Genomic DNA, 25272 nt, shown 5'->3' with positions numbered 1-25272 from the left:
GTGGTGTCCTCTGTGCAGCATGCTATCTGCTAAGGGCTCTGATTCTTCTGTGGCCCCCTCGCCATTTTTCTTTCTGACCAAAGCAGATGTTTGGGGATGGCCTGTGGGACACAGGGCATGACGGACATCCAGGGGGCTGGTGATGTGGTAAATCTTTTTGGTTACATAGGCTTGTTCACTTTGTGATGATTCAACAGGCTTTATACTGATAGTTAATGTTGTTGTTCTCTGTAGATGCTGTATAAAATAAAAATTTACTTAAAAAGTTTAGGACACAGTTTAAAACAGTATACTAAGTCAAAGCACAACTTGCTGTGGGCCTTTGTCCCATTGCCACATGTGACTTATGTGCAGCCATTGTGTTGTTACCACTGCTGTGTGTGTGTGTGTGTGTGTGTGTGTGTGTGTGCGCGCGCATGCGCACACGTGCGTGCACATGCATGCGGTGTTGGGGATTGAACTTGGGGCCACACATGCGAGGCAAGCTCTCCACCATGGAGCCATATCCTCAGCCCTAGGAAGTGTCCTAATGATAGGGTCTCCTTGCAGATTTGTGTGGGCCTATGTATATACACATGTGTGTACATTACTATTTGTATTTTACCATCCTTTTGCTGTGAAAACTTTCAGGCCTACAAATAATGATTTCATCAGTTCCTGAATACCTTTACCTAGATTCCAGTCACTTGCTTTCTGATGCATTCTGACCCTGTGTTCTATCCTGTATGTAAGAAAAGCAAAGAAGAAAAAAGGCAAAGAAGATAATTGGATTACCAAAATTAGAGTGGGAACTGAACAAAATATTTAATTATTTCCTGGTTCTGTGGTTCTTTGCAGTGTTTGATGGATTGCAATAAAGATTTTGGTCTTTGAATGTGAACAGAAACTTGTATAATAACTAATGCTGCTGAAAGAAACCCTTGCTTGGCAAGTGTAGCCATGAGGGCTTCCTTTGAAGTAGAAATTATTATGTATCTGATCTTATGGCTTATTGACTCAATCAGTATAAAAACTTACTAAGATATTAATTATGAAGCTACATATTTTTAATTTAAACTTTTGAGACTAGGAGAAATTCAGTAAGTTTAGTGCCAGAAAGACCAATGTAGTAACATTAGTTCTATTGGTTGTGTATGTGTGTGTTAATGAAATGTCTTTTTAAAAACGTGAAAGTATTTTACATCTCAGAGTAGAGAACTCCTCATGTCTGTCCTAATATTAATTGCAACAATTTTGTAGTGGTAATTACTCACCAGGGTCCTTGTGATCAGTGTAAAATCCTTTTCTTTCCTTTTTTTTCTGTGGTGCTGTGGATTGAACCCAGGGCCTCACACGGGCTAGTCAGATCTACCACTGAGCCACATCCCCAGCCCTAACAATTGCTTTTTACCCACCAAGGTGGGAACCAGTTGTAAACTCTTTGAGGCCAGAAGCTGCCTTGCTCATTGTGTCCCAGAGCTGGTGCTTGGTAGGCCATCAGGGGCAAATGAGTGACTAGCTTGGTGGAAACGGAAAGGCTCTTCCTCTGGGTGAACCGTCTTCACTAAGCAAGGACTGATTTCTTCTCATGTGTGTTGACGTTTAAGGTTCCGAGAGAGAGACGGTCCTCAACAGCGAAGCCAGAGGTTGAGCATACGGAGCCAGATCACAGCAAAAGGTGATGTTTGCTATTGAACAGTCCACTCAAAAGATGCCACATTTCTGTAAAAATAAAATGGGAATTTGTCTGAATGAGTAAGCACTAGAAGAAGAGATGGGCAGATTTAACTCCTTATCTCTAAATTCAGATTTCACTTCTGATGTACCTGTGTTGCTCTCTGAAGTCACCTGTTTCTTTAGACATTTGCCTTTTCTAGAAAATGAAAGTGTTAACTTTCTGCTCCTCCAAAGGGATATTTTCATTGATAACTTGAAGTATTTGTTTATTTGCTTTGAGGCCCCCCTTAAGTGGGATGTGGTAATGGGTGTGTGTGGGGGTCTTTAAATAAAAAAAAACTACCAATATCTCTTGAATAACTGCCTGAGTAAAACTCAGTAAAATAAAGTAAATGGTATTCAAACTCCTCTTAAACTTTCAGGTTTTTTGAAGTATTTTAGGTTAAAATTTCCAGAAAATTAAGTTTTAAATTTATGGGTATGAGATATTTTTTTTAATGGCCCCATATTGTATTAATAATAAAGAATAAAACATTTAAAGAATGAGTGATCACTCGGAATCCTGCTGTCCTGGGGATTATTTATTTATTTTGGCATGGGTACACATTGTATGTGACTGGGGTTGTAGTCATAGATAGTATGTGGTAGTATGCTTTATTCTACTTACTTAGTTTCTTTCATAAATATTTTCCATGTTGCTATTTTAGACTTCATGATTATCTTTTGGAGAAGTGCTCGTTTATGGCTTTTATTGTTTACTTTTCATTATGTGCATTTTCAATCATAATATGAGAAGAATAGAATAAGCCCCCTTGTATTTATTTCTAGCTTCAACAATTGTCAGTACAAATCCCCACCTTCTTAACTTTCAGATTCATTAACTTTTAAATTTTTGTTTATTTTTGCTGGAGTATTTTGAAGCAAATACAAAAAAAATCCTTGCACAGCTGTTTCTAGTTTTTAACCATGACAAGGTGTAGTTAAAACCTTTCTGTATTGCTTCCTCTGCCCTTTATCTCTTTCTTTGAGACAGATTTCTGTGAGAGAATTTATGGTTCAGGGTTTGAACAGTTTTATTGGTCTTGAAAGGTATAAAATTGCCAACTCGCTTTTTCCTTAAATTTGTCAGGAGGCTTTAAAAGTGCATTCATCTTCTCACTAGGAATTACTGTCTATTGCCCAGGATATTTATTAAAACAGAATTAATTTTATGCGAAACATCCCACTGGTGCAATTTGATACTAGGTTTTCTTTCAGTGAAAGAGAAAACCAAGCGACATCAGTATTAGGAAAGGCAGGGGGTGAGTAATGCTGGGTTGCTCTTCTTGAGCACCTGTGTGCCCAGTGTCATTCTGTGTGCTTTAGGGGACATCTCATTCCATCCTTGGCACTGAGAGAGGATATATACCATGTTATCCCCATTTCACAGATGAGGATGTTACTGAGAGATGAAGCAACTCGTCCAAGATGACACAGGATTCAAATCCAGGAGAGTTTGACTCAACTAAGTGGATACACTTATAGCTTCAGGCTTATAGTAAAATATAAATACAAAATCTTTATTAGGATTATTGAAAATAAAGCATATGAGAAGAGAACTCTGAGCTGTCAGCATTTGAAATGACACTTTACTTAATGCTTTTGGGTTTAACTTGAACTAGAACTGTGAAGAACTGTTTCCTTCTCTAGTAATGGTGATGGTGCCATGTTCTGTTTAGTTGATCTCTGTCAAGTGTATTAGTACTGCATGGGACTTCAGTTATTAGGGACAGGGGATGTGACTCAGTGGTGGAACAGTTACCTAGCACACATGAGGCCCGAGTTCCATCCCTAGCATCACCAAAAACAAAACAAAAAAAAAAAAAAAAAAAAAGAAAGAAAGAAGAAGAAGAAAGAAAAAGTCAAGAACTGTATTAACATTGAGATTGAAAACACAGTTTTGTTTTGTTTTTTTCCTTTCTTAAAGAAACAGCATACCAAACGTGACAGATCAGCCTCTCATTTCTGCTGGAGAAAACAGAGTGCAAGTACTGAAAAATGTGCCCTTTAACATCGTCCTTCCCCATGGCAACCAACTGGGCATTGATAAGAGAGGCCATCTGACAGCTCCTGATACAACAGTCACCGTCTCCATAGCAACAATGCCTACCCACTCCATCAAGACCGAGATCCAGCCCCACAGCTTTGCTGTGGGAGTCCCCCCAGCAGTGTATCATCCTGAGCCCACTGAGCGCGTGGTGATTTTCGACCGGAATCTCAATACTGACCAGTTCAGCTCTGGTGCTCAGCCCCCCAATGCTCAGCGGCGAACCCCAGACTCCACCTTCTCTGAGACCTTCAAGGAGGGTGTTCAGGAGGTACAGGAAACAAAAACATCTTCCTAAGATGGCTGTGTGTTTGTACAAGTATTGGGTTCCACCTTTTCCTTGTTATGTAAGCTTGAAACTCAGCCTGAAATGAATGGATTAGAAATAAAAGTTTTTTTTGTTTGTTTGTTTTTTTTTTAGCAGAAAAGGCCCGTGGGTATAATTTGTAAGCTAAACCTATAAATCCAGAAATTATTATCAAGGGCACATGGCTAATCTTCCCAGCAGCTGAGTTGACAATTATGATTTCAGCTAAGTGTTTGCTGGAGAGAGAAAGGAACCGGTGCACAATCTTCTGTCCATGACGGTTGTTCGCATGGTCGTTGGCAGCTTTTATCACAGACCCAAGCAGGGTCCCTGCAACTGGCCTTAATGAGTCGGCTGAATGTTCCTTGGTTGGTTGTAAAGCCAGGGAGGGAGGCAGGTCACAAGTGCATTGTGTGAAACTTACAAGTTAATCCCATGTAGTTCTGAGGGTTTATGATTGTGCATACCTCACTCAGGTAAACTCTGTTTGAAACCATTTTTAGTGCCCCAGTGGTGAAAATGGCATCCGTCTCTGCTTATAGGTCAGGGGCAGAATGTAATCTTTCCCAAGAAGGCACCAAACTTACCTAGCTGCGGTGCAAACTCAATTCCTAGACCTCATGACTTTTTGGCTGCAGATTCTAGAGTTCCTACAGAATAGGGATGCATGGGGGACAAAAGGGGGACAGTGGATTACAAGCGCTTTGCGGAAGTCCATACCTGGCTTGTCTTAATTTACTTGAGTGATATACAAAAGTAGATTTTAAAAATAATTTTCTTTTTATATTTGAAGTTTTTTAAAATAGATTTAAAGCTTTTTATTTTAAAATGAATGTTGAACAGGTAGTGGGTTTCTGTGAGCCACACACTGTATGCTATACCGGACCTTGGTCTTTAGTAACTGTAACAGTTAAATGGTTGTGGCTTATTACATTGATATTTCAGGTTTTCTTCCCCTCGGATCTCAGTCTGCGGATGCCTGGCATGAATTCAGAGGACTATGTGTTTGACAGTGTTTCTGGGTAATAGTTGTCTTTTAATTTGGTTTTTAATTTTCAGCGTCTATGATCTCTTCCCTTTCTGTTACCTTAATACTGACAAATCAGGTGGCTTTGGCGGGCTTTCTCTTTTATCTGACTCTGCCGACTGTGGCCTTCTCTTGGGTAGAGGACGTTGGCGGCAGTGCATTTGATTTGGGACTCTTGAAGCTGTTGCCGGTTTCCTCGGCTCCTGGTGTTGGTGCTTTGGCTTCCTTCTATGATGTGGTAGGAGGGAACCTGAAACGAGAAGTGGGGTCACACTAAGTCAGTGAGGCCCTTCTGTTTCCAGAAATGTGTAATCAGTCAAGAATTTAGGAGAAACATGAAGTGGACAAAGGCCTTTATGTTTTTAAAAAAAAAATTTTAAACGTATTTTTTTTTAGTTGTCAGTGGATCTTTTGTTCATTTTTTTAAATTTATGTGGTGCTGAGTATAGAACCCAGGGCTGCACACATGCCAGGCACTTAGCGCTGTGCTGCTAGACCACAACTCCAGCCTCCAAATCCTTTATTTATTTTTTTTTTATCAGCCTTGCTAATAATTAAAAACAAATTTTTCTGACTTGACTTTTTTTTTGTTTGTTTGTTTTTTTGTTACTGGGCATTGAACCCAGGGGCACTTAACCACTGAGTTACTTTCCCAGCCCCCCCCCCCCCCCTTTTTTTTAATTTAGAGACAGGGTCTCACTAAATTGCTTAGGGCCTTGCTAAGTTGCTGAGCCTGGGATTGAACTTGTGGTCCTCCTGCCTCTCCTGAGTCACTGGATTACAGTTGTGCATTACTGCACCAGCTCTAATTTGATGTCTTTTTAGCCTCACAAAATTGCATCCCCACTTGGAGTATTTTCCAAGTTATTTAGGAACATATGTTCAGGATTTTTTTTAGAGTCTAGGATTTCCTTTTATTATTTATGTGTTTTTTTTTTAACATGTGTTATGTTATGTCATTTTAAAAAATGTTTTTTTGAAATGTGGGTTTCATGGGAATTGAGATTCCCTTATAGACCTGCCTCGAAGTGCAGGTATTACAAACTCAGATGCCTTTAGGGTTTGGGATAGGGGCCTGCAAACTGTGGTAGTGAATCAGATAGTAAATATTTTGGGCTTTGTGGGCCTTATATCCTCTATGTGACTACGCAGTTCTACCCTTGTAGCGCATAAGCGGCTGTGGATGTGTATAAACAAATCATATGACTGAATTTATTTACAAAGATGGGTATAATTTGCTGACCTCTGCCCTAGGAAGATTTTCAGGGGGCACATCTGAGGGGTGGTATAAGTTGATAGGAAACTTAGAGAATGTGGGGTGCCTCTCTAGAGATGTTTTAAGCAGGTAGAGATGTTTTAAGCAGGTAGCAGGTAGAAACACAAAAAGTGCTGGGCAGCCAGGTCAGAGTGGATGTAGGACTTCCAGCTGCCTCATTGCAAACTTTGCTGGAAAAACACCACATTGGCAGTTTGTCCTGTGAGGGTTCCTTCCATGGGCCTTTTACTTCCTGATACCTCTTCTAGACTCAGCCTCCAGATGTCTGGTTGTTAATATCACATCCTAGAACTTCTAGTAGGCGTTTTGAATTCCTCATCTGACAGCACTGAGAATTTCTGGTCTCAGTACTTGTGTTTTAAGATTCTGTTTATCATTGAAAGGTAGCAAATGCTACTTACAATATGCTATGGTCATCTGTTGGATGTTTGCTGGTGGTCTGCTGTCTCAGTAAATCCACACTGAAGCATTTCAGGAGGTACTAAAACATACGGAAGCTTCCAGGAGACTGATTACAGATCTGTGACTTTTTGTTCTTTAGGAACAACTTTGAGTATACCCTCGAAGCTTCAAAATCACTTCGGCAAAAGCCAGGAGACAGCACTATGACATACCTGAACAAGGGTCAGTTCTATCCTGTCACCTTGAAGGAGGTGAGCAGCAGTGAAGGGATCCACCACCCCATCAGCAAAGTTCGAGTAAGTTCTGCTCCTCATTCTTTTCCTTGAAGCTAATCAGCTGTCCCCTGGTCCTAACACTTCCGTGTCTGAGGCAGCTCTGAATTAGGGCCTGCTAGTGTGTTTTTAAGATTTAACTATAAAGTGTTACATGTCTTCTCCAAAAGCCACTCGCCCTTCTGTGTCTTCATGCTGTGACCCATTCTCATCCTCAGAGTGTGATCATGGTGGTTTTTGCTGAAGACAAGAGCAGAGAGGATCAGCTGAGGCACTGGAAGTATTGGCACTCCCGGCAGCACACTGCTAAACAAAGGTGCATTGACATAGGTAAGTGGCTCAGGAGCTTACTTTTATTCCCAGAGGTGCAAGCACCCAGCTTTCTAAATCCAATTATTTTTGGCAGTGGTCAGCTTCCTGCTGAGAACATCTGAATTTCCATGCCAGCCACTGATCTGTTCCAAGCACTGTTCTGGGCCTCCTGGAATCAGTGCTCTGCCTTTACTTCCCTCACAAAGGCCTGCGCCCAGGCAGTGGCTTTCCATATGACGCGGGTGCCAGGAGCTTTAGCCGCTAGCATAGGAATTAGCCTGTCAGTCTCATTTCTTCTCCCCGGTGGTGCTGGGGATGGACCTCAGGGCCTTGTGTATGCTGGACAAGCACTCTACCACTGAGCCCGGTTTGCTGTTTTGGAGGGGCATTGTCTATTTTAAGAGATGCTGATTATTTTTTTGAGGTCATGATAAGGAAGAGAGAAAAGTCAAATGAGTAAAAGGAAACTCCAAGTAACCCAGAGGTTCGCCGCCTGGGGTGCAGCAACAGGCAGCACACATCATGTTTCCTGAGGTCACTTTGCAGAGCCTCTGTTTTATTTATTTATTTTTTTGTAGTTGTAGATGGACAGAATGCCTTTATTTGTTAAGTGGTACTGAGGATCGAACCTGGTGCCTCATGTGTGCTAGGCAAGCTCTACCACTGAGCCATGCCCCAGCCCTAGGAAGCCTCTATTTTTGCCTGGTTTGTTATTTCCATGCAGAACCATTGTCTACACCACAGATGGCCATTCATCATAATATTCTTATTTTTCTTTAACTTTTGTAATGCTCCTCTACTCTTTTCAGAAGAATTACAGGAACTGACTTCTAATCTTGGTCCCACAGACTACTTTGGTGACCTTGGACCGTTATTTAAACTTTTAAGACCAAAGTCTAATTTTTCTTTTTCTTTTTTTGACACCAAGAATTGACACCACGGGCATTTTACCACTGAGCCCTATCCCTGGTCCTTTCATTTTTTATTTTGAAACAGTGTCAGTAAGTTGCTTAGGGCCTCCCTAATTTGCTGAGGCTGACCTTGAACTTGGGATCCTCTTACCTCAGCCTCCCGAGTCTCTGAGATTAAAGATATACCCTACTGCTCCTGGCTTAAATTTCTTGATTTTGACATAATGAGATTGAATTAAATATTTTCTAAACTTGCCTCTATTACAAAAAGTTCTGAGATTCTTTTTCTTCATTTCTGTGAACTTCTTTCATCCCAATGAAATGTTCATTTAAATTATGCAGAAATGGTAATGTGAAGAACTGTTTCTCTAAACTACCGTGATCTCATGTCAAAACTAAAAATCATGATCTTCCTTTTTCTTCTTCACCATTTCTCATAGCTGACTATAAAGAAAGCTTCAATACCATCAGTAACATTGAAGAGATTGCTTATAATGCCATTTCCTTCACCTGGGACATTAATGATGAAGCAAAGGTAAGTAAGTCATCAAGTCCAGAGGCACCTGTATTCCAGCTGTTTGAGAAGTGGGAGGTGCCTAATGATTTAATAGCAACATTTTTTGCAGTTTTACGTTTTTATTCCTAGATTTTTATAAAACTGTCCATCTCTCCTCCTTTTCATTCTCCTCCTTATCTGAAGAAGATTCTTTTTTTTTGACATTCTTCACCACATAGAGTCTGTATGGAACCTTGGGGCTGAGCTATGGTTTGCCACTACTCCCTGCCCCCCCCCCCCCCCCCCACGTCAGCTCCTCATTCACTTGGCTTTGCTTCCTCATATGCAGAGTGGTGTTTATTCCTGTCCTCTCCTCTGTTTGAGAGTGATGTGGATAGTACTACAGCGCCCATCAGGTGACATTTCTTGAAAAGGGACTCTGAAACACTTATCATTAGCTGTACTCATTCCATATTGTTACCTTGCAAATACAACTCAGTGTTGTTTCTTCTGTTTTGGACTTTTACAATTAAAAATTGCCTCCCATTCAGATGGTCATTTGGATGATGAGAGTTTTTTAGTATCTTTTAAGAAAAATTAAGCATCTTAAGTCATTTCTGTTCTTTCCACTGTATGCTTCCCTTGTAATATAGTCTCTCTCTTAACTAGATTATTAGAGTTCTGGTATTTTGTTTTTCTTTGGATTACTTTAAAATTTGGGAGCTCAAGAAACAGTATAGAAAAGTCAGCCTTAGCAACGTAGTGAAGACATAATTAAGCAACTTATTAAGCAACTTAATGAGTTGTCATCTCAGAAGGGCTGGGGATGTGACTCAGTGATTAAGCACCCCTGGGTTCAATCCCTGGTATTAAAAAAAAAAAAACGAAAGAAAGAAAAGAAATACAATAGAAGCATGTTTGGTGGTGGTGGGGCAGTTGTTAAAATAAGATGGATCTGGGGCTGCGGTTGTGGCTCAGTGGTAGAGCCACAAGTGTGAGGCCCTGGGTTCAATACTCAGCACCACATATAAATAAATAAAATTGAGCAAAAGATCCATTGGCAACTGAAATATATATATATATATATATATATATATATATATATAAATAAAATGGATCTGTAGTTCTTGATGCAGTATTAGGAATACTTTTCTCTCAAGGCCCAGGTACTAAGCATGCTCACCTTTCTGTCCTCCTTTTGCCTCAGCCTTCTAGTCTTTCTTCTGTTTATTCAATAAGAAGTTTAGTAGCTTGTGGAATAAGACAGTGCTAGGCTGAGTGTTTGCATTTCAGGTTTCAGTTTATACTACCTAAGATTGCTTTTAAAAATCAAATGATACAGCGAGGCATGCTGGTGCATGCCTGTAATCAGAGTGACTTCAGTGGCTGAGGCAGGAGAATCTCAAGTTTCAGACCAACCTCAACAATCAGTGAGACCCTGTCTCAAAATAAAAAATAAGGGCTAGGGGTGTGGCTTAGTGGTAGAGTGCCCCTGGGTTCAATTCCTGTTATTACAAACAAAACAAAACAAAACAGATCATGGGATTATTGGGGGAGCCACATTAGGTTAGTATTGTAATTGCTTTCCTGTCTTCTTGTGGGTGTCAAGTCCAAGGCACAAGTGCATCTGATGTGCAGGAGATGGTCAGCAGGAAGCTCAGGCAACTAATCACATGGCAGTTTTTCCTGCTGACCCCTGATCCAGTACACTGTCAGTAGGCTGCTCCATCTGGAGTTGGACACAGGATTAAATATCTGACTCAGCACAGAGGGAATGCAGGGGAAATAAACTTGCAACTTTCTAAAATTGTTATTACAGTTATTTTGAAATTAAATACCATAATAAGACTCAGTGTACAGCAGCAGAGAAGAGGTGGCTTGTGCCCTCTGGGTGCTGGAGAAATGCTTCCTGTTTGCCATCAGGGACTGATCAGGAGATGTGGAGCAGGTGATGAAGAACACACAAGTCCTGTGCTCACTTTTCTGACTTAGTCCCTCCATTCACTGGCTCAGTTTTTGCCCCTTTGCTTTAGAAGAATCAAAAGGCTCTATGGCCAACTTCTCTCTTGGTTGTTGCCAGGATTCAGAAGCAGGATTGTCAAAGCCTTGAAGATCTTGGCCAGCAGGGCCTGCATATGGGGCAGGCACTTTGTTTGATGTGTCACTCTCGGGTGGGAGTAATGGAAGCCAGATGATTGGAAGGGACAGTGACTTGCTTACTTGACGGCGTGGGGTGTATTTGTGCTGGAGAGAGAAGCACGTGAGGTGGAGGCTTTCGGAGCCTCAGTGCATGGCTCACTGGAGAGGCAGATTCCGTCTCGTTCCCCTCCAGTCCCTGGCACTGATGCCAGTTTCCAGCCTTTGCCACTTCTGGAAGGTGCCAGTGCCGTTTCTTAATGAGGCTGCTCCCTTTTGAAGCTGGTATCAGGCATCAGCTTTGAGTGTGTGTTGAAATTTAGGATCTAGCTTTTTTGCTTTCCCTGGCCAAGATGATGTTTTCTGTTTTTTTTACTTAAAGTAATTAATGCTGCAGGGCAACTGGAGTGAGAAAATGGCAGGATCCTTTAGAGTTGGAGTATTTTGTTTTAACTAATTACTTGTCTGAAAATAGTCGCTTTATTTGCTCACTTTCTGTTTCTTGTTTAGGATAAGTTGATTTTGGGGGGGGGGGTGGCGCCTACTGTGGATTGAAACCCACCCAGGGTTGCTTAACTACTGAGTGACATCTCCAGCCCTTTTTGTTTGTTTATGTTTTTATTTTGAGACAAAATCTCACTAAGTCCTTAGGGCCTCACTAAGATGCTGACGCTGGTCTTGAACTTGCAATCTTCCTGCCTTAGCCGCCCCAGTTATTGGGATTAGAGGCGTGCACCACTGCACTTAAGAATATGTTGATTCTTGATTCCAGTTCCCTCTCCCACGATTATAAGGTCTTATTGAAGTTATGTGGCATTCCTCCTCACACTTTTTAATGATAGCTAACATACCCTTGGTCCTGGCAGAATGAGTAAGCCAGTGTCCCTGGATCCTCTGCTTCTCATGTCAAGGTCACTGTATTGAAGCATCTGAGGCTGTGAACGTCTGGGCTGTGTTCACTTGGGGTAGCACTACCTCTGCCGGGACTCACAGTGTCCCTTACACACTCAGTCACATGTGGAATACTATGCCTGCTGGTACCATGGAAGCTTTCAGGGAAAAAGGTCATTAATTTTCAAACTGCTGGGGGAGGAAGAAGTTTCTTTGAACAGCAGAATGTCTTAGAAACAGTCCCCAGAGTCATTATCATCTGCGTGCAGACCTGTTTGTTTTATTGTCCTCCCCAACAGCGAAGGAGGTTCAGCTGGCTAGTCAGGCATCTTCTGATGACTCGGAAACTGGACAGGTTGCAGTACAGACCTTGACATTTCACTGGGAATCACTCGGTCGGATGTAGAGTGACATCAGCTGCTTGAGGAGGACCCGTTGGGGCTATGCTACTTTTGGAGCCCTAAAAGGTGGTGTCCAGTAGGGTGCTGAAGCTGACCGACTTGCAAGGCATGACAGGGGTCCCTAATCACCAGGGAAGGGAGGCCTGGCAGGTGAGGGTGCATCCACAGTGGGGGTGGGGACACAAGTTCGGCTGTGCCTGCGTTTCTCCAGCACCGGTGAACTCCTTCCTGCTGCAGGAGGCAGGATTTCCTCCAACAGGAGCCTGGCGCTGCGGGCCCCAGGCTCCAGCTGCAGTTCTGTGGGTCTAGGAACTGACACTACTGTTAGGGTAGGTTGTGGGTTAAGTTAGCTCTTGTGGATCATCTGAGACCCTAAATATAATATTATTTCTAAGGGAAAAATGTGTCTACCACCTTACAAATGAACTGTGGGGACACAGTTTATAAATTGGGGCTCTCTGTTCTGTAGTATTTCTAGTTCTCTAAACCATGTGGTTTATTGTGGGTAGGCTGCCCATCCTGCCCTAGAAGTTAGTTTTCTGCTTGGGTTGTAAATCTTAAGAGTTTACAACCGCATTAAGATTTGGTTAGTAAGTTAGTGATACGAAGTAAGGGCCTCTCAGAACCTGAAGATCTAAAATAAATAGAGGAAAGAGGAGTCGGGGGAGAGAGCGAGCTTCTTTGCTGCCTGTTATGTGCTGCTCTGTGCTGAGTAAGATGCCTCACCTTTGTCCCCATCCTGCTCAGCACCAAGAGACAGCCTGGCCCCCACACCATTATGCATTTGCTGCTTGGTCATAAAAAAGAAGCCTCTGCAGAGATAGAAATCCAGATCCTGAAGTGGATGAGAAGGTTTCTGCTGGCAGGTATTTAAGTGTGAGTGCAGATCCTCAGGGCAGCACTGTGGACCCGCCAGTATCGGTTCCTCGGGTGGAAGAGCACTTTGCTGCTCAGAAATAAATTTCCACTGGATGAGTGACGTTTAACTACAGGGAAGCAGAGATTTATAAACCAAGAAGCACCGGAGTCCACTGCACACAGGCAGCCAGCTGCACAGGTCCTAGGCAGTGCCAAGGTAGGGCCACCTGGGGCAGTACAGGAGTGTCTCTGGTCATTGTTAAGTAGAGTGTGGCAAAGAGAAAGATGGCGACGCTTGAGAGCACAGCTCAGAGTGTGCTTGGAAGTTCCTTGTTGTCTGTATGTGGCTATGAGCTTCATGAGTATTAAGCAAACTTTTCAAGGATGTAATGAACCGCCAAGCCCCTAATCAATGCTTTTTATAGAGGTGACATCTAAATTTTTACTCTAGAAGGTGGATAATATTACAGCTACCATTCATACATTCCATTAAACCCTGAATACTAACAGCCAGGAGCTCACTGGCAGTCCTGTGCCAGGCTCCTACTAGGGTGAAGTGGTCGGCTGGAGTCTGAGTCGGCTCTGCTGGGCTCTGTGGTTGGTGGCTTACGACACCCTGATGCTCTGGCCCTTTCTGCAGCAGTGCTGTTGGGGGCACCAGGGTGCTCTTTGCAAGTCTTCATCATTCCTTCAGGAGGAGGTGCCAGGTCTCATGTGGGCACAGGCTGCTTGCACACTGAGGAGCTGCACCTCTCTATGGCATGATCCTGCTTCTGGTGTGACGACTGGTGCCACATACTTTTCAGTCTTTTTTGTTTCTTGCCTCCCTTGTGGGGTCTTGACCTGAGGGGAAGGGAAAAGGAGCAGTCAGAGGTGGGACAAAATCACAGCATCTGTTCCCTGGGAGAAAGTCAAATAAGAAGGCTTTGTGCTTTTACTTTTAATTTCAATCTCTCACCCCAAGAAGGAATTTTGAGGCATTGGGAAGGGTTGTCCAGAGAGCCAAATGTTGTATGTCATGGTAAGTCTCATGTTACAAAAGAAGGAGGATTAAAACAGAATTTGGAGTCCTGCTCAGTACCCACAAGCTTTATCACCAGGGCGCCTGTGTGAATGGAGGTCGGATCTTTCTCTTTTGTCTTCTAGTCTCAGCAGAAGCTTGCTGAGAGTCCTGGTGGGGGCTTGTTACTGAGGCTCAGAATGCATTCTGTAAAAGGGGTGTGACCACTGTGGTAACTTGAACTTAAGACGTTTTGTGTGTGCTTGTGGGATGCAGGTTTATGAGTTTAATAACAGTTTGTTGTTTTGTCTAAGCATAATATTTGGAATTCATTGTGAGAGTAATTTTTAATTTGTTTGGACTAAACATTTTGCTTGCATTTATAGGGATTCCATTCTGGTGAAGCATCAGTCAAGTGTGCCATTAAAATAAGGTGTTGCCGTGTTTGGTTGTATTAAACAGGGACAGGTTCGGTTTGTTTTGCAGCTTTAAATTTCGAGCGTGAATGGGAGGGCAGAGGGAGGAGAGGAGTGAGTCAGGTATCAGACTTGCAGTTGCAGTTAAATGATGGCAGGAGATTTAAAACTGAAGTGTGTACTCCTTGGCCTGAATAAAGAAATCAGGAAGCACTGTTACTTAAAACAAAAGATGAGAGTCTTTTAGGCAAATTACAAAGCTAACCAGATTGAACTGGATTATCCATGGGTTTCTATATAGAATCCTGAGAAAAATTCAAGGTAGCCTTCTAGGCTTCTGAATTGAGATTCATTCAGCTTTAAGGATTTTATTTCATGCAGTTTGAAAACATTTATTAAAGTAAAAAAAAAAAAATCACATGCTAGAGAGAGACTCATTCCTTTATAGGGAATCAGGAATCTTTAAACTTGTATTTTGGTCAGTATTGGAAATAATAAGAAAATTTTCCTGGTTGGAAATTTGTGAATGCCTTTAATTAGCTGGTACAGAATGAATTCTTTACTTGGCAATTGGAAATTTTGCCTTGGAACAACTATTCTGAGTATGATTGTGAGGATGGTTTCTCTTTGAATTTTTTTTTTTTTTTGAGCTAGATTTGTTGGACTTTGCCTCAGAAGCATTTCAAGAAATGTACTCTGTAGTGTCTAAGCAAGTAGTTCCATCCAGACGTAAAATAAAATAAAATGAATCATGGCAGAACTTTAGAATCCATGGGTAACAATAGTGTGCATTTATTATAGCACACGCCTGAGGGTAAGGGCCAGGTGTAAGATGTCTCTGATTGGACAAGGGAGACGCTTGGCAGCTGAAGAAAGCTGAGCTTGGTAGTGAAACCTGCATCTTGTGAAACGGGTTTCAAGCACTGGTGTTTGTTTAGCTGCCATTTGTGCTGTCACTTGAATTGGTTTTTCATTCTCAATTGGGGGGGGAGGATTCGAGTTTTTCCCTTCCTCCACCCTGCCACTCTCGAGAAACAATAAGCTCCTCTATAGAACCTGCTTTGATGGCTTTTCACCTTAACCCTCCTTCTTGTAGGTCCTTCCTGGAAATTCCGTTGATGGCGCCTTTCTGTCATTTCAACCAGTTCTGCAAACCAAAGCAGTGTCGACTCCGACCTGATGTACTGGTGGTAACTCCAGCTGCCCTGAGTGCAGATTTCAAGGCGGGGGGCCTTAGAGTTCAGGTGTCTTGCCAGTGGCAGCTGTGTACAGGCAGGGCTCCCGGTCATTTAGATAATACAGTGCAGTCTCCAAGTTCTTTATAGACTTTATCTTTAGCATTTTAATTTTAGTGGAGAAAACTTTATAACTAGAACTTTTGGTTGACAGCCAGCTTGCCTACCGAGTCTCCATTTTGACCCACTTCCTACCTGTCCTATTCTGTGCCCTGTGATGATGGCATGTGGTCTGTTTGCCTTGTGTCACACCTGCATCCAGTTGTGCATATTTCAGAGCATGTATTTTACTTATGTGGGACAACAGGTGCCAGATCACTGTACCTGCCAAGTGTCCTTAAGTTGACCAGGTCCTGTGCGTGGGACATGACAGAGGAAGAGCAGCACATAGGTATCTCTGAATGTTTTCTTCTCATTTTATCTGTGTGACTTTTTCCCTGGCGCTGTGCACTCTGCAGAAACCAAGACGCATGTGGGCGGTGTGGGAAGGGCGCTGTGGCAACAGCCGGGCTGCTGACTGGGGCCTTGTTTTCCCTCGGAGCCGCCCTCGGAGCTGCCCGCGGAGCCGTGGGAAGAGTGGAGTGAGCGCCTTCCTTGCATTGCCCGGCCTGCCTGGCCCCTGCCTGCCCCTTCCTTCTTTATTCTTGGTGGTCATTTGATAGTCTGAGAAGTGCTGGCTGCTCAGTTGGTCTTTGGGTTCGTGGTGGCATTCTGTAGTGAGATATTTCAGTCACCTCCCATTCTCAGAGGAGGAGGAAGGGTGACACGCGGGGATTATCGACAGTCAGAAGTGGAACTGGATTTGCTTCTGAGCCTGTGACTCAGTCTGATGTCTTCTCTGGCTTCTCACATTAATCAGCTGTGCCTGTGGACTGGGCAGTGGGGACTGAGACTCGGGCTTGGCTGGTTTGTTTTGGTTGGGTGTGGAGAGCACTGTGCACTGTGATCTGCCAGGTGATGCCCAGTAAGCGTTCCTGGCTAATTAGACCTCCCAGAGAAGTGGATCTCAACTTCTTCGTTTAAACGGCTTCTCACTCTGTTGGCTTCGGTTCACGTTTTTAACGTCATATAAATGTATTAGGAAAACATTGAATTATATTCTCTTTAATTAGTGCTGTTGAACTTTAGGTGAGAAAAAAACACTACATTTTTGACCTTACATCTTAATTTTGGTTGTCAGGAGGTTTCTGCTTATGAAGAAATGCTTAGAACTGTCTTAGAGCCCACTGACTTGGAGAATTAAATTACAATTTATTCTAGGGTTTCTACTTTTGATTTACTAAATCTGTTGCGTTGTGGAATGACTTATGTGTACTATATCTATTTGACTAAGCTGAATTTTAACCCGAGAATGAGTTAAAGTGATTAAGACTCCCACAGGCTGCTGGGACTGACACTGCTGCACCTGTGTCTCACGGAGCCACGCGTCATCACTGAGTCCTGTGGCTTCAGCTGAAGCAAGCAGGAAGCCTGGCCCAGATTGAATGTTTGGTTTGAAGCACAGGGACTTCAGTTTTATGCCTTACGATCAAAACGACCTTCTGTTCAGCCATTGGGGGCCACTTTCCCCCTAGCTTTTCAGCTTTGCCAAACAGTTGTTCCATAGGTTCTTCAACAGCTCTGCACTCTCGATATGTGGCAGTACGGTTTCAGAAAAGGACATGGAGGTTGGAGTCAGGAGACAGGGGTCCTGCAGGGCTCTGTCATCTGTTTGCCCTGTGTCTTTTGCCCTGTCTTTGGAGCCTTGAGCCTTAGGCACAGCTTGGCTGTCCGTCTCCAGTAAAGAGATGTGAGAGCAGGGCTCGGGAAGAGCATCATGCAATGCAACTATTCTTTTTCCTTTTCTCCCTCCAGCAGAGCTGTACTTGTTTTATTACCAGTTAAACCTTCTCTGTGTCGTCATGCACAAATGACACTGTTGGTGCTGACGGAGGAAAGCAGGCGTGCTCTTGGCTCTGAGACTGAGCCTCTTCCACAAGTCTGCTCTGTGCACTCTGAAGTACAGGAGCAAAGCACCCTTCTCCCTCCAAGTTCTGTTGACCAGTTTGACTCATTTCTAACATCCTTCCAGGGAATTCTGTGCGAGATGATCACTGTATTGCTGCTATGTGGAAGAACTGGCTTGAGATGTCATGATGCAGAGAGTCAGCTTCCCTCCCGTATGTTCATTCATTTAGCAAATCATTCATCACAGCTCTCCTTGCAAGCACTGGGAGGGAGTGAAAAAGGGATTCAAATGTTAAGCCTGTCCTCAGGCAATTGCACTTTCTTTATAATCATACATGTCATCAGTGAGGTTGAAAATCGTAAAAAGTGAGGTTAGGCCGGACATAGTAGCGCACACTGTGATCTCAACAACTTGGGGGGAGGATGCAAGTTCAAGGCTAGTCTGGGCTAAGTGAGGCCCTAAGCAAGTTAGCAAGACCCTGAATCAAAATAAAAAACAAAAAGGGCTGGGGATGTAGCTCAGTGGTAAAGTGCCCGTGGGTTCAATCCCCAGCACCAAAAACCAAATAAAAAGGTTACGATTTTCAGGGAAAAAGTACTTTCAACTAAACAAGTCCCAGAAGGTGTTATTGGAACTACAGCATATTTTTGCAAAGGATGCTTGATTAGACCTTTTTTCCTTTCCCCATCTTTTGACCCCAGAGTATCTTATGGGAGAGAGGCAATTGAAAGAGCTTAGTCTAAAGAGGGGCTTTGACATAGTGGGGTGCAGTCATTGTGTAGGGCAGAAAGAAACAGGAATTTGTGTTCTGCAACATCAAGGTCACACCGGAGCCTAGGAGAGTTATAGATTTTACCCCATCTGTGTACATAACATGAAGCTCCAAACCAAGGGACAACTGATAATCATCAAATAAAAAATTGTTTGTTAGGTACCTGAAGTTTCTTAACAGAACGATGGTCATCAGAGATAGCATTTGAAAGTGCAGGAGCAGTGTACACAGTAGGAAACTACAACCTGGCCCACAATGTGGGTTTATACTTATCTTATGTAGCTTAATATATGTCAGGGAGTCTCTTAATAACCTGGTCTTTTCCAGAGTAGAGTAATTCCTGAGGTATATGTAGTGAATATTTAATTATTCATTCAGTATATATTTATTTAATGTCATATATGCACAAAACTGCTTGGCATTCTGGGTTCTACAAAGATGACCCAGGAATTCAAACCAGTTTAGAGGAGAGACGTGAACATGAACAGTGTGTGAACCTGGCAACAATTATCTAGTCTCTAAGCCTTGGTGTTCTCATCTGTAAAATGGGACCAGAATAGTTCCAATTCCAAAGGTTTTTTTTTTGTTGTTGTTTGTTTGTTTGTTTGTTTGTTTTTGCGGTGCTGGGGATTGAACCCAGGGCCTTGTGCTTGCAAGGCAAGCACTCTACCAACTGAGCTATCTCCCCAGCCGCCCAAAGGTTAGTTTTGAGGGTCAAAGAGTCAGATATAACGTAAGAATGGAATGTGGCTCAGATACCATAGCAGCATGTGATTTTGTATGGCTGGCATTTAGGAATTCGAGGGCATTCATCCCATGAACCTTTGTTTCTAGGCCAGGTGCTGCCATGACACTCTGAGAGTGCAAAGATGGGTAGTATGGCCCAGGTCTCACGGAATTCATAAGTTGGGGTGGGGCGTTTGCCACTGTAGTAGGTGCAGTAAGGAAATACAAATGAATACAGAGGAGTGGGAGAGCAGAGTCAGCCAGCTTCCTCTGGGACGCCTGGGGACGGTAGGAACCCGCCCAGTAGGGAGATGTCAATAGGGAGTGGAGTGGAGGGTATTTTAAAATTGAGGGGCAGAGAAAATAAAAGATCCCAAAATGTAAAAGTACCTGTAAAGGAGATGAGGAACCAGAGTGGGAGTTTGAGCGAGACTCTGGGGGCCTTGAGGGCTTTTGGGGGTGGCTCTCTCAGCTGCTTTAGTCTTCTGGGCACAGGTGAGCACCTGTGACCTGGCACTTGCTCTCATGAGAACACACTGTCACTCTGTTTCATTGGAGAATTGGATCCCTTCAAAAGAAATCCACATCCAAGTTGTCGTAAAGGTGGTTCATGTTGTTCTTAATCTAAAGTTCACGCTCTGAAAAGTTTCTAAAGAAGAAACTGCTTCTAAAGGAGAACTGCAGGGGAACGCTGCCCCTCTCCACCTGCAGCTCTCTCTGGGGAAAGGTGTCGGGTTCTTCCTGTATGTGAATAATGACACAGGATGGATGTTACTGTTGCTGTGGCAAAATTTTTAAAAGGAACAACCTTTTTGTTAATTCATGAAAAATGCTGTGGGATAGTGAACTTGAATTAATCAGTTTCAGCATTAGCTTCTGACTTAACTGCTCATAAATTTTGTAACTTTTGCCTGATGAATTCTAAGTGTTTGATTAAGGTTTTCTTTTATGAAAATTAGGTGAGTAAAAAATATTTCTGTCCCTCCCCCCTCCAAATCCTCTTATTAAAGTTCATGGATCTGACCCCTCTTGAGACAGCCAGCGAGTTCTTGCCAGATTGGTGCCTTGGTTTGGTGGTGGTGATAAAGCTAAAAAGAGTGGATGAGTTGAGGTTTATCACGTTTATTCTTCCTTGCTTCCACCTCACAGGCAGGCAGTGACCCTCAGGGTTGTCCCTGATTTGAGCACCTGTTCCTGGGGCTTCCTCCTCCCTGCCTTCCTTTAAGGACTGATGTGGGAGGAGCAGCCAGCTGCATGCGCAGCGCTGTGAAGTGGCCGTGGAGCCTCCTGGAAAGATGGCGTCGTGTTAGTTCAGGACCTGATTCTTGTTGCTTTCTGTGCTCGGGAGCATTTGGAATGAGTCTGTTAAGTCGTACTTCAGGTGCCTTATGTTGTTGTCTTCCTCTCATTTTCTAACTGAGGTTTGTAAACAAAATTAAATTTTTTGTAATATCCTCTATGTATGAGTTCTCAGCCAAGAACGAGGAACTGCCGCTAGAAGAGCCGACGCTCAGGGAGAGCCTCGCGGAGCCTCTGCTTGCAGTGGTGTACGTCCATGGTTCGTTTTTTTCTCATCTAATAATTTTGGGTGGGAACTTAAGTTGTTCTTTTATTATTTTTTTGGACATTGAAGGTTGCTCTTCTTTTGAGGTTAATGTTATGTTGGAATAACATCTTACTTTTCCTCAAAATAAGTGGCAAGGAAGCATGAGGACAGAAGAGGCCAGAGCTCCTCGTAGAGGTCTTGTCTGCATCCTGCTGAAGAGGGAGGGCTGTGTGTCCTTCAGCCTGTTCTGGGGCTTCAGAGGGAGGGCCTCTGAAGCGCTGTGCGCACTCCGTGTGCTCCAGAGGAGCAGCCGGTCTCCTGTCGTCTGCTCTTGACACTCTGTAAGACACTGCATTTTTTCCTGTCATTGCATCAATCGGGAGTGTGACTGTCGGGGCTGGGGGCTGCGCATTTGTTTTTTCTGGACTTTGGCAACTTGGCCCATCATCTTGCTTATTCAGGGGTTCAAACCAAACTTCAGTGTTGAGGCTGTGAGAGCGGAACATGCCTGTCTCGTTCTCGTGGCCCCCACAGGCGCCCAGGAGAGCGCCGGCCCACATTCCACACTTGCCTCTTGCCTCTGTTGGGTGCCACCTACTGAAGATCGCCACCTTCCTGTGTAAAACAATCCCTAGAAGGTGAGCTCTTCCCTCCACATTTGCCCAGTCCCCTCCGTGAGTGCAGGTTGCATTGACAGCAATGGTGTTCCCTGGGGGTGACCATGTGCCTGCCGTGTCAGGAAGTGTCTACCAGGAAAGTGGAAATACTGAATTATGAACAGGCAAACACTCTTCTTTCTTAACCACATCAAGATGCACAGGTCCACGCGGCCTCGAGAATGGTTGGATCAGTGTCAGCAAACCACAGCTCCTGGGCACAGGCCAGCCAGTTGTGTTTGTGGAAATAAAGCTTTATTGGGAGACCACCACACTGTTTATTCACGTACTGCCTGTGGCTTCCTTTATACTATTTGGCAAACGGAAGGAGGGCACGTGGCCCACAGCATGGTTGCTGCTGGGCCCTTTGCAGAGCCGGTTAGTCAGCGCCTGGTTTCGATAAATACAGAGAAATGTCTTTCGTGTGTCTGCCTTGCCTTTATTCTTAGCCACATTTATTCGCTACTCCCTCTGCATTTTACCTTCTTTAATTAAACTCAGACGTGCTAAACATGTGCCATGGCACCAGGAACGGAAAGATGACTGGGATGTGAGCTCAGGGCAGTTGCGGTGTGGTGAGGGTACCACAAGCCACGCCTTGCTCTGGAGTTGAAAATCACAGCAGAAACGTAAATCCCCGCTCATGGAACAGGAGTGATAAAAGCAAGAGGTTTTTACAGGATTGTTGGGTTGTTTTTTCTATTTGTTTGTTTTTGCGGTGCTGAAGGTCAAACCCAGGAACTCACATGCCAGGCAAGCACTCTACCAGTAAGCCACATCCCCAACCCCAAGTTTTATAGGTTTTTAATAGGTTTTTTCCTAGTCAATATCATATGAACTGTGAGTACTAACATGAATTTATTGTGTAGCAAGGTTGAACAAAATCCTTCAATTCTTTGTATTTCATCCTCCTAATTATCTATTTATTTAGGAATGCTAGGGATTGAGCCCAGGAGCATTCTACCTCTAAGCTACACCCTGAGCCCTTTTTATTATGTTTTGAGACAGGGTCTCACCAAGTTGCCCAGACTGTCCTCAAACTTGGAATCTTCCTGCCTCCACCTCTCTGGTAACTGGCTTTCCAGGCATGTGCTACTGTGCCCAGCTTATGTTTCTAATGATTAACTGAATACTTTTATTTGATAAGGCTCTGCCTCTGTAAAATTATTTTTTATTTCAAGAATACCTGCTGGGATACATATAGATGCATATAAGATTGTCTGAATTCTTAAAGAAGGGAATCATGTACTGAGACTTGTTTTAAGAACCTCAGTTTTAGCGCCAAAAGGAGAACTTCTTGGAGTGAAGTGTTCACATATAGGACGCAGTGGTGGCTTTTGTCTTGGCTGATCATTTAAATTACCTGGGAGCACCAAAAAGGCAGTTCTGTGTGTCTGGAACACCCCTCTCACACCGCCACCAGGCTGGGAAGATCTGCATTTCTGGCTGTGTGGCCAGCCCTCAAGGTGACACAGGGCCACCACGAATCCTGGTGCAGTCTGGGTCGCAAAGTCCTGTTGAGCCATGAGCTTCCCTGAAGAGCTGTGAGCCTCCCACCCCCAGTTTCTGATTTAAGAGGTCTGGGTGGGCTGGGTTTCTAGCAAGTTCCCACGCCACGTTGTGTGAGAATCCTCATTTTCCACACATTGTTACTCTGATTACTTTAAATGGCAGCCTTGTGTAGTACCTTTAAAATAATAAGATTTACAGGGTTGATTGGCAAATATAGTCCACAGTGAGAGTGGAGTGGGGGGCCATCTGGAGGTCCTCTAGATGGGGAGGACCCCTGCCCAGGATTGCAGGCTAGGTATTGGCAGAGCTGGGACTAAACTTGGCTGCTTGGTTTGCAGACCACAGCTGCTTCTGTTGCGCATACTCCCTTCCGCTGGAAAACACAGGGGCCCTTCTCCCTTTCCAACCTTGGGCTGAGGCCCAAACCCTGCTTGGACATTCCCTCGGCCCAGCCTGTCCCCTTCACGGCCCTGAGAGTTCTTGCCGTGGATCCTGCTGTGTGAGGCTTCGCCCAGTTTTCTCTTCCTCGTGTGCTGTGCTTCTGTTTCATACCCTTGTTCCTGGTTACTAGTATGTTTGTGTATTTATCTAAACAGGGTGGCTTGTTTTAGATGCTGAGTTAGGAATGCTTTAAACTTTTTTCTATAAATTTAGAGATATGGCAAGTTTAGAAATAGAAGGAAAATGATGTGTAAGTAAGAGATTCTGATTGGGAATACCAGTGAAGGGCCCTTGTTTATACTGATCCTGGGATTTGCCTCCTGCGTATTTCTGCTTTGAATAGAAACGTGAAACGGGGAGGCAGATGGAGGCGAGGCTGGGCAGGATTACCGTGAAATCCTGTGGAGGGAATAGCACTCAGGACCAGAGGCTTCTGGAATTGTTGAATCTAACTTTCCCAGGCATCTGTTTCTGACTGAGGAATTGAGCTACGTGACCTAAGATGACAGAAAAAAGAGTAAATTTTCTACTTGGTTGTAAAATGAAACGTACAGTGGTTTTGGAGACTTTTTAATGTGTCCAGCCTGTATTCCGAGGACTGCTTCCCCTGGTACTAGGGATTGTTCCAGGGGTGCTCTGTCTCTGAGCCACACCCAGTTCGTTTTGTTTTTAATGTCTCTGTCACTTTTGCTTATATAGTTAGACCTAGGTCTTTTAGAAATTAATTTTGCTTATTTCCTGGAAATAAGTGGAAAAAATTCTTTGCAGGCAAGATATAGCAGTGCTAGAGAAGGCATGTGCTCGGAACGTGGACCTGCCTGGTATTTACAGTCTGTGCAGGGGAATGAAACACATGTCAGCGTGCGCTCTTCATCCAGGGACTTTTCTTCGGGGGGAAAGTCGATCTGTTAAAAAGAGAGCTAGCAGGTGTGGTGAAGGGGAGCCTCCATATAAATACAGTTCCTTCGCTTTCTACCTGTAACAGCTTTAAAAAATCACTGTAGGTTTCATCTGTGAAAGGGCAGTACGCTCTCCCAGGCTCAGTGATGGCTCAGTGTCTGAAGAGCCCAGCACGGGTCCCAGCACCTGAGGGAGTGGCCTGTACCCTGCTGCTGGCTCCGGGTCCTGACAGAAGTCTGGGTGGACAGGAGCTGTGTGTGGAGGTGGGAGCCAGCCAGGCCCTTGCAGACTAAGCAGATGTTGCTGTGGGTGGCCTTGACCAGTCCAGAGAATGCGGCGAGGTCAGAGCAGCTCCAGGACAAGGATGCAGTCCGGGAAGGCACAGAATAAGAGGCGACTTGGATTAAGGACACGTTCTCTTCCTCGTTAGGATGTTTTGGTCTTCCCTACTCAGCAGGAAACAGCCTAGAGTATGGAAAAGCCGCTTTGTACATTTTGCATTCCACGCAGAGAACATTCCAACCATGGTTCCAGTTTCCCTTTCTCTGTAAGTCTTCTTCCTAGCTTCCTCTCTCACGTCACGTTCTCATAGGTTTTTCTCCATTTTATAACGTGCTCATCCCTGCCCGTCTCAGCCCAGCCGGTGACCCTGAGTGCTGCTTGTGGTTACTTCTTTTGGCTGTTGAGGCTGAAGGACTGAATGGTCCTTCAGAAGCCTGGCTTTGAAATGTGCCAGGTAGTTTTAAGGGCTGTGATTCCAGTAATGCCCACTACATGGCGCTTGTGCATTAGAAATAAACTCTAGAGCCCGTTGCTTGGGAGATGGAAAGCACTGTGACCATGTGTACACAGGTTAATCCAGAGCCACAAGAATAGGAGATCAGAGGTGTTCATTTGCAGTGCAGAGCTCATCTGGCTTCACTAAACAACAGCCTTCAGTGCCATGATAATAGTACGTCTTCGTTTGTTTTAAATTTTGGGACAATTTACTGGAAGGCAAACGTATCTTAACTGATTGGTAAGAGGAACGTCCGACTCTTGGACTTCCCTCTTAAAACAATCCCATCCAGAACGCTTCCCTCTAATCAG

The 25272-nt window shown here is 43.9% G+C and overlaps 1 protein-coding gene across 7 annotated transcripts in view; it reads left to right on the top strand.

Moving 5' to 3' along the window:
- The window catches only part of GRHL1 (grainyhead like transcription factor 1), a 48214-nt gene that overhangs the window by 4169 nt on the left and 18773 nt on the right, over positions 1–25272 (top strand). For 5 of the 7 annotated variants that reach the window (XR_013759214.1, XM_079110955.1, XM_079110953.1 and 2 more), the window contains exons 3-8: positions 1587–1657; positions 3623–4013; positions 4995–5071; positions 6894–7050; positions 7245–7356; positions 8690–8784. Coding sequence is in view for 6 of the 7 variants with exons in the window: in XM_079110955.1 (XP_078967081.1) it covers positions 1587–1657; positions 3623–4013; positions 4995–5071; positions 6894–7050; positions 7245–7356; positions 8690–8784 (903 nt within the window). In the remaining variant the exon portion in view is untranslated. The remainder of the gene's footprint in view (positions 1–1586; positions 1658–3622; positions 4014–4994; positions 5072–6893; positions 7051–7244; positions 7357–8689; positions 8785–25272) is intronic. The other 2 variants (XM_079110954.1, XM_079110958.1) reach the window with 2 other exon arrangements.

The sequence above is a fragment of the Sciurus vulgaris genome (assembly GCF_902686455.1).
Source record: "Sciurus vulgaris genome assembly, chromosome: 14".
NCBI lineage: Eukaryota > Metazoa > Chordata > Mammalia > Rodentia > Sciuridae > Sciurus > Sciurus vulgaris.
This window is presented reverse-complemented; position numbering and strand designations above follow the sequence as displayed.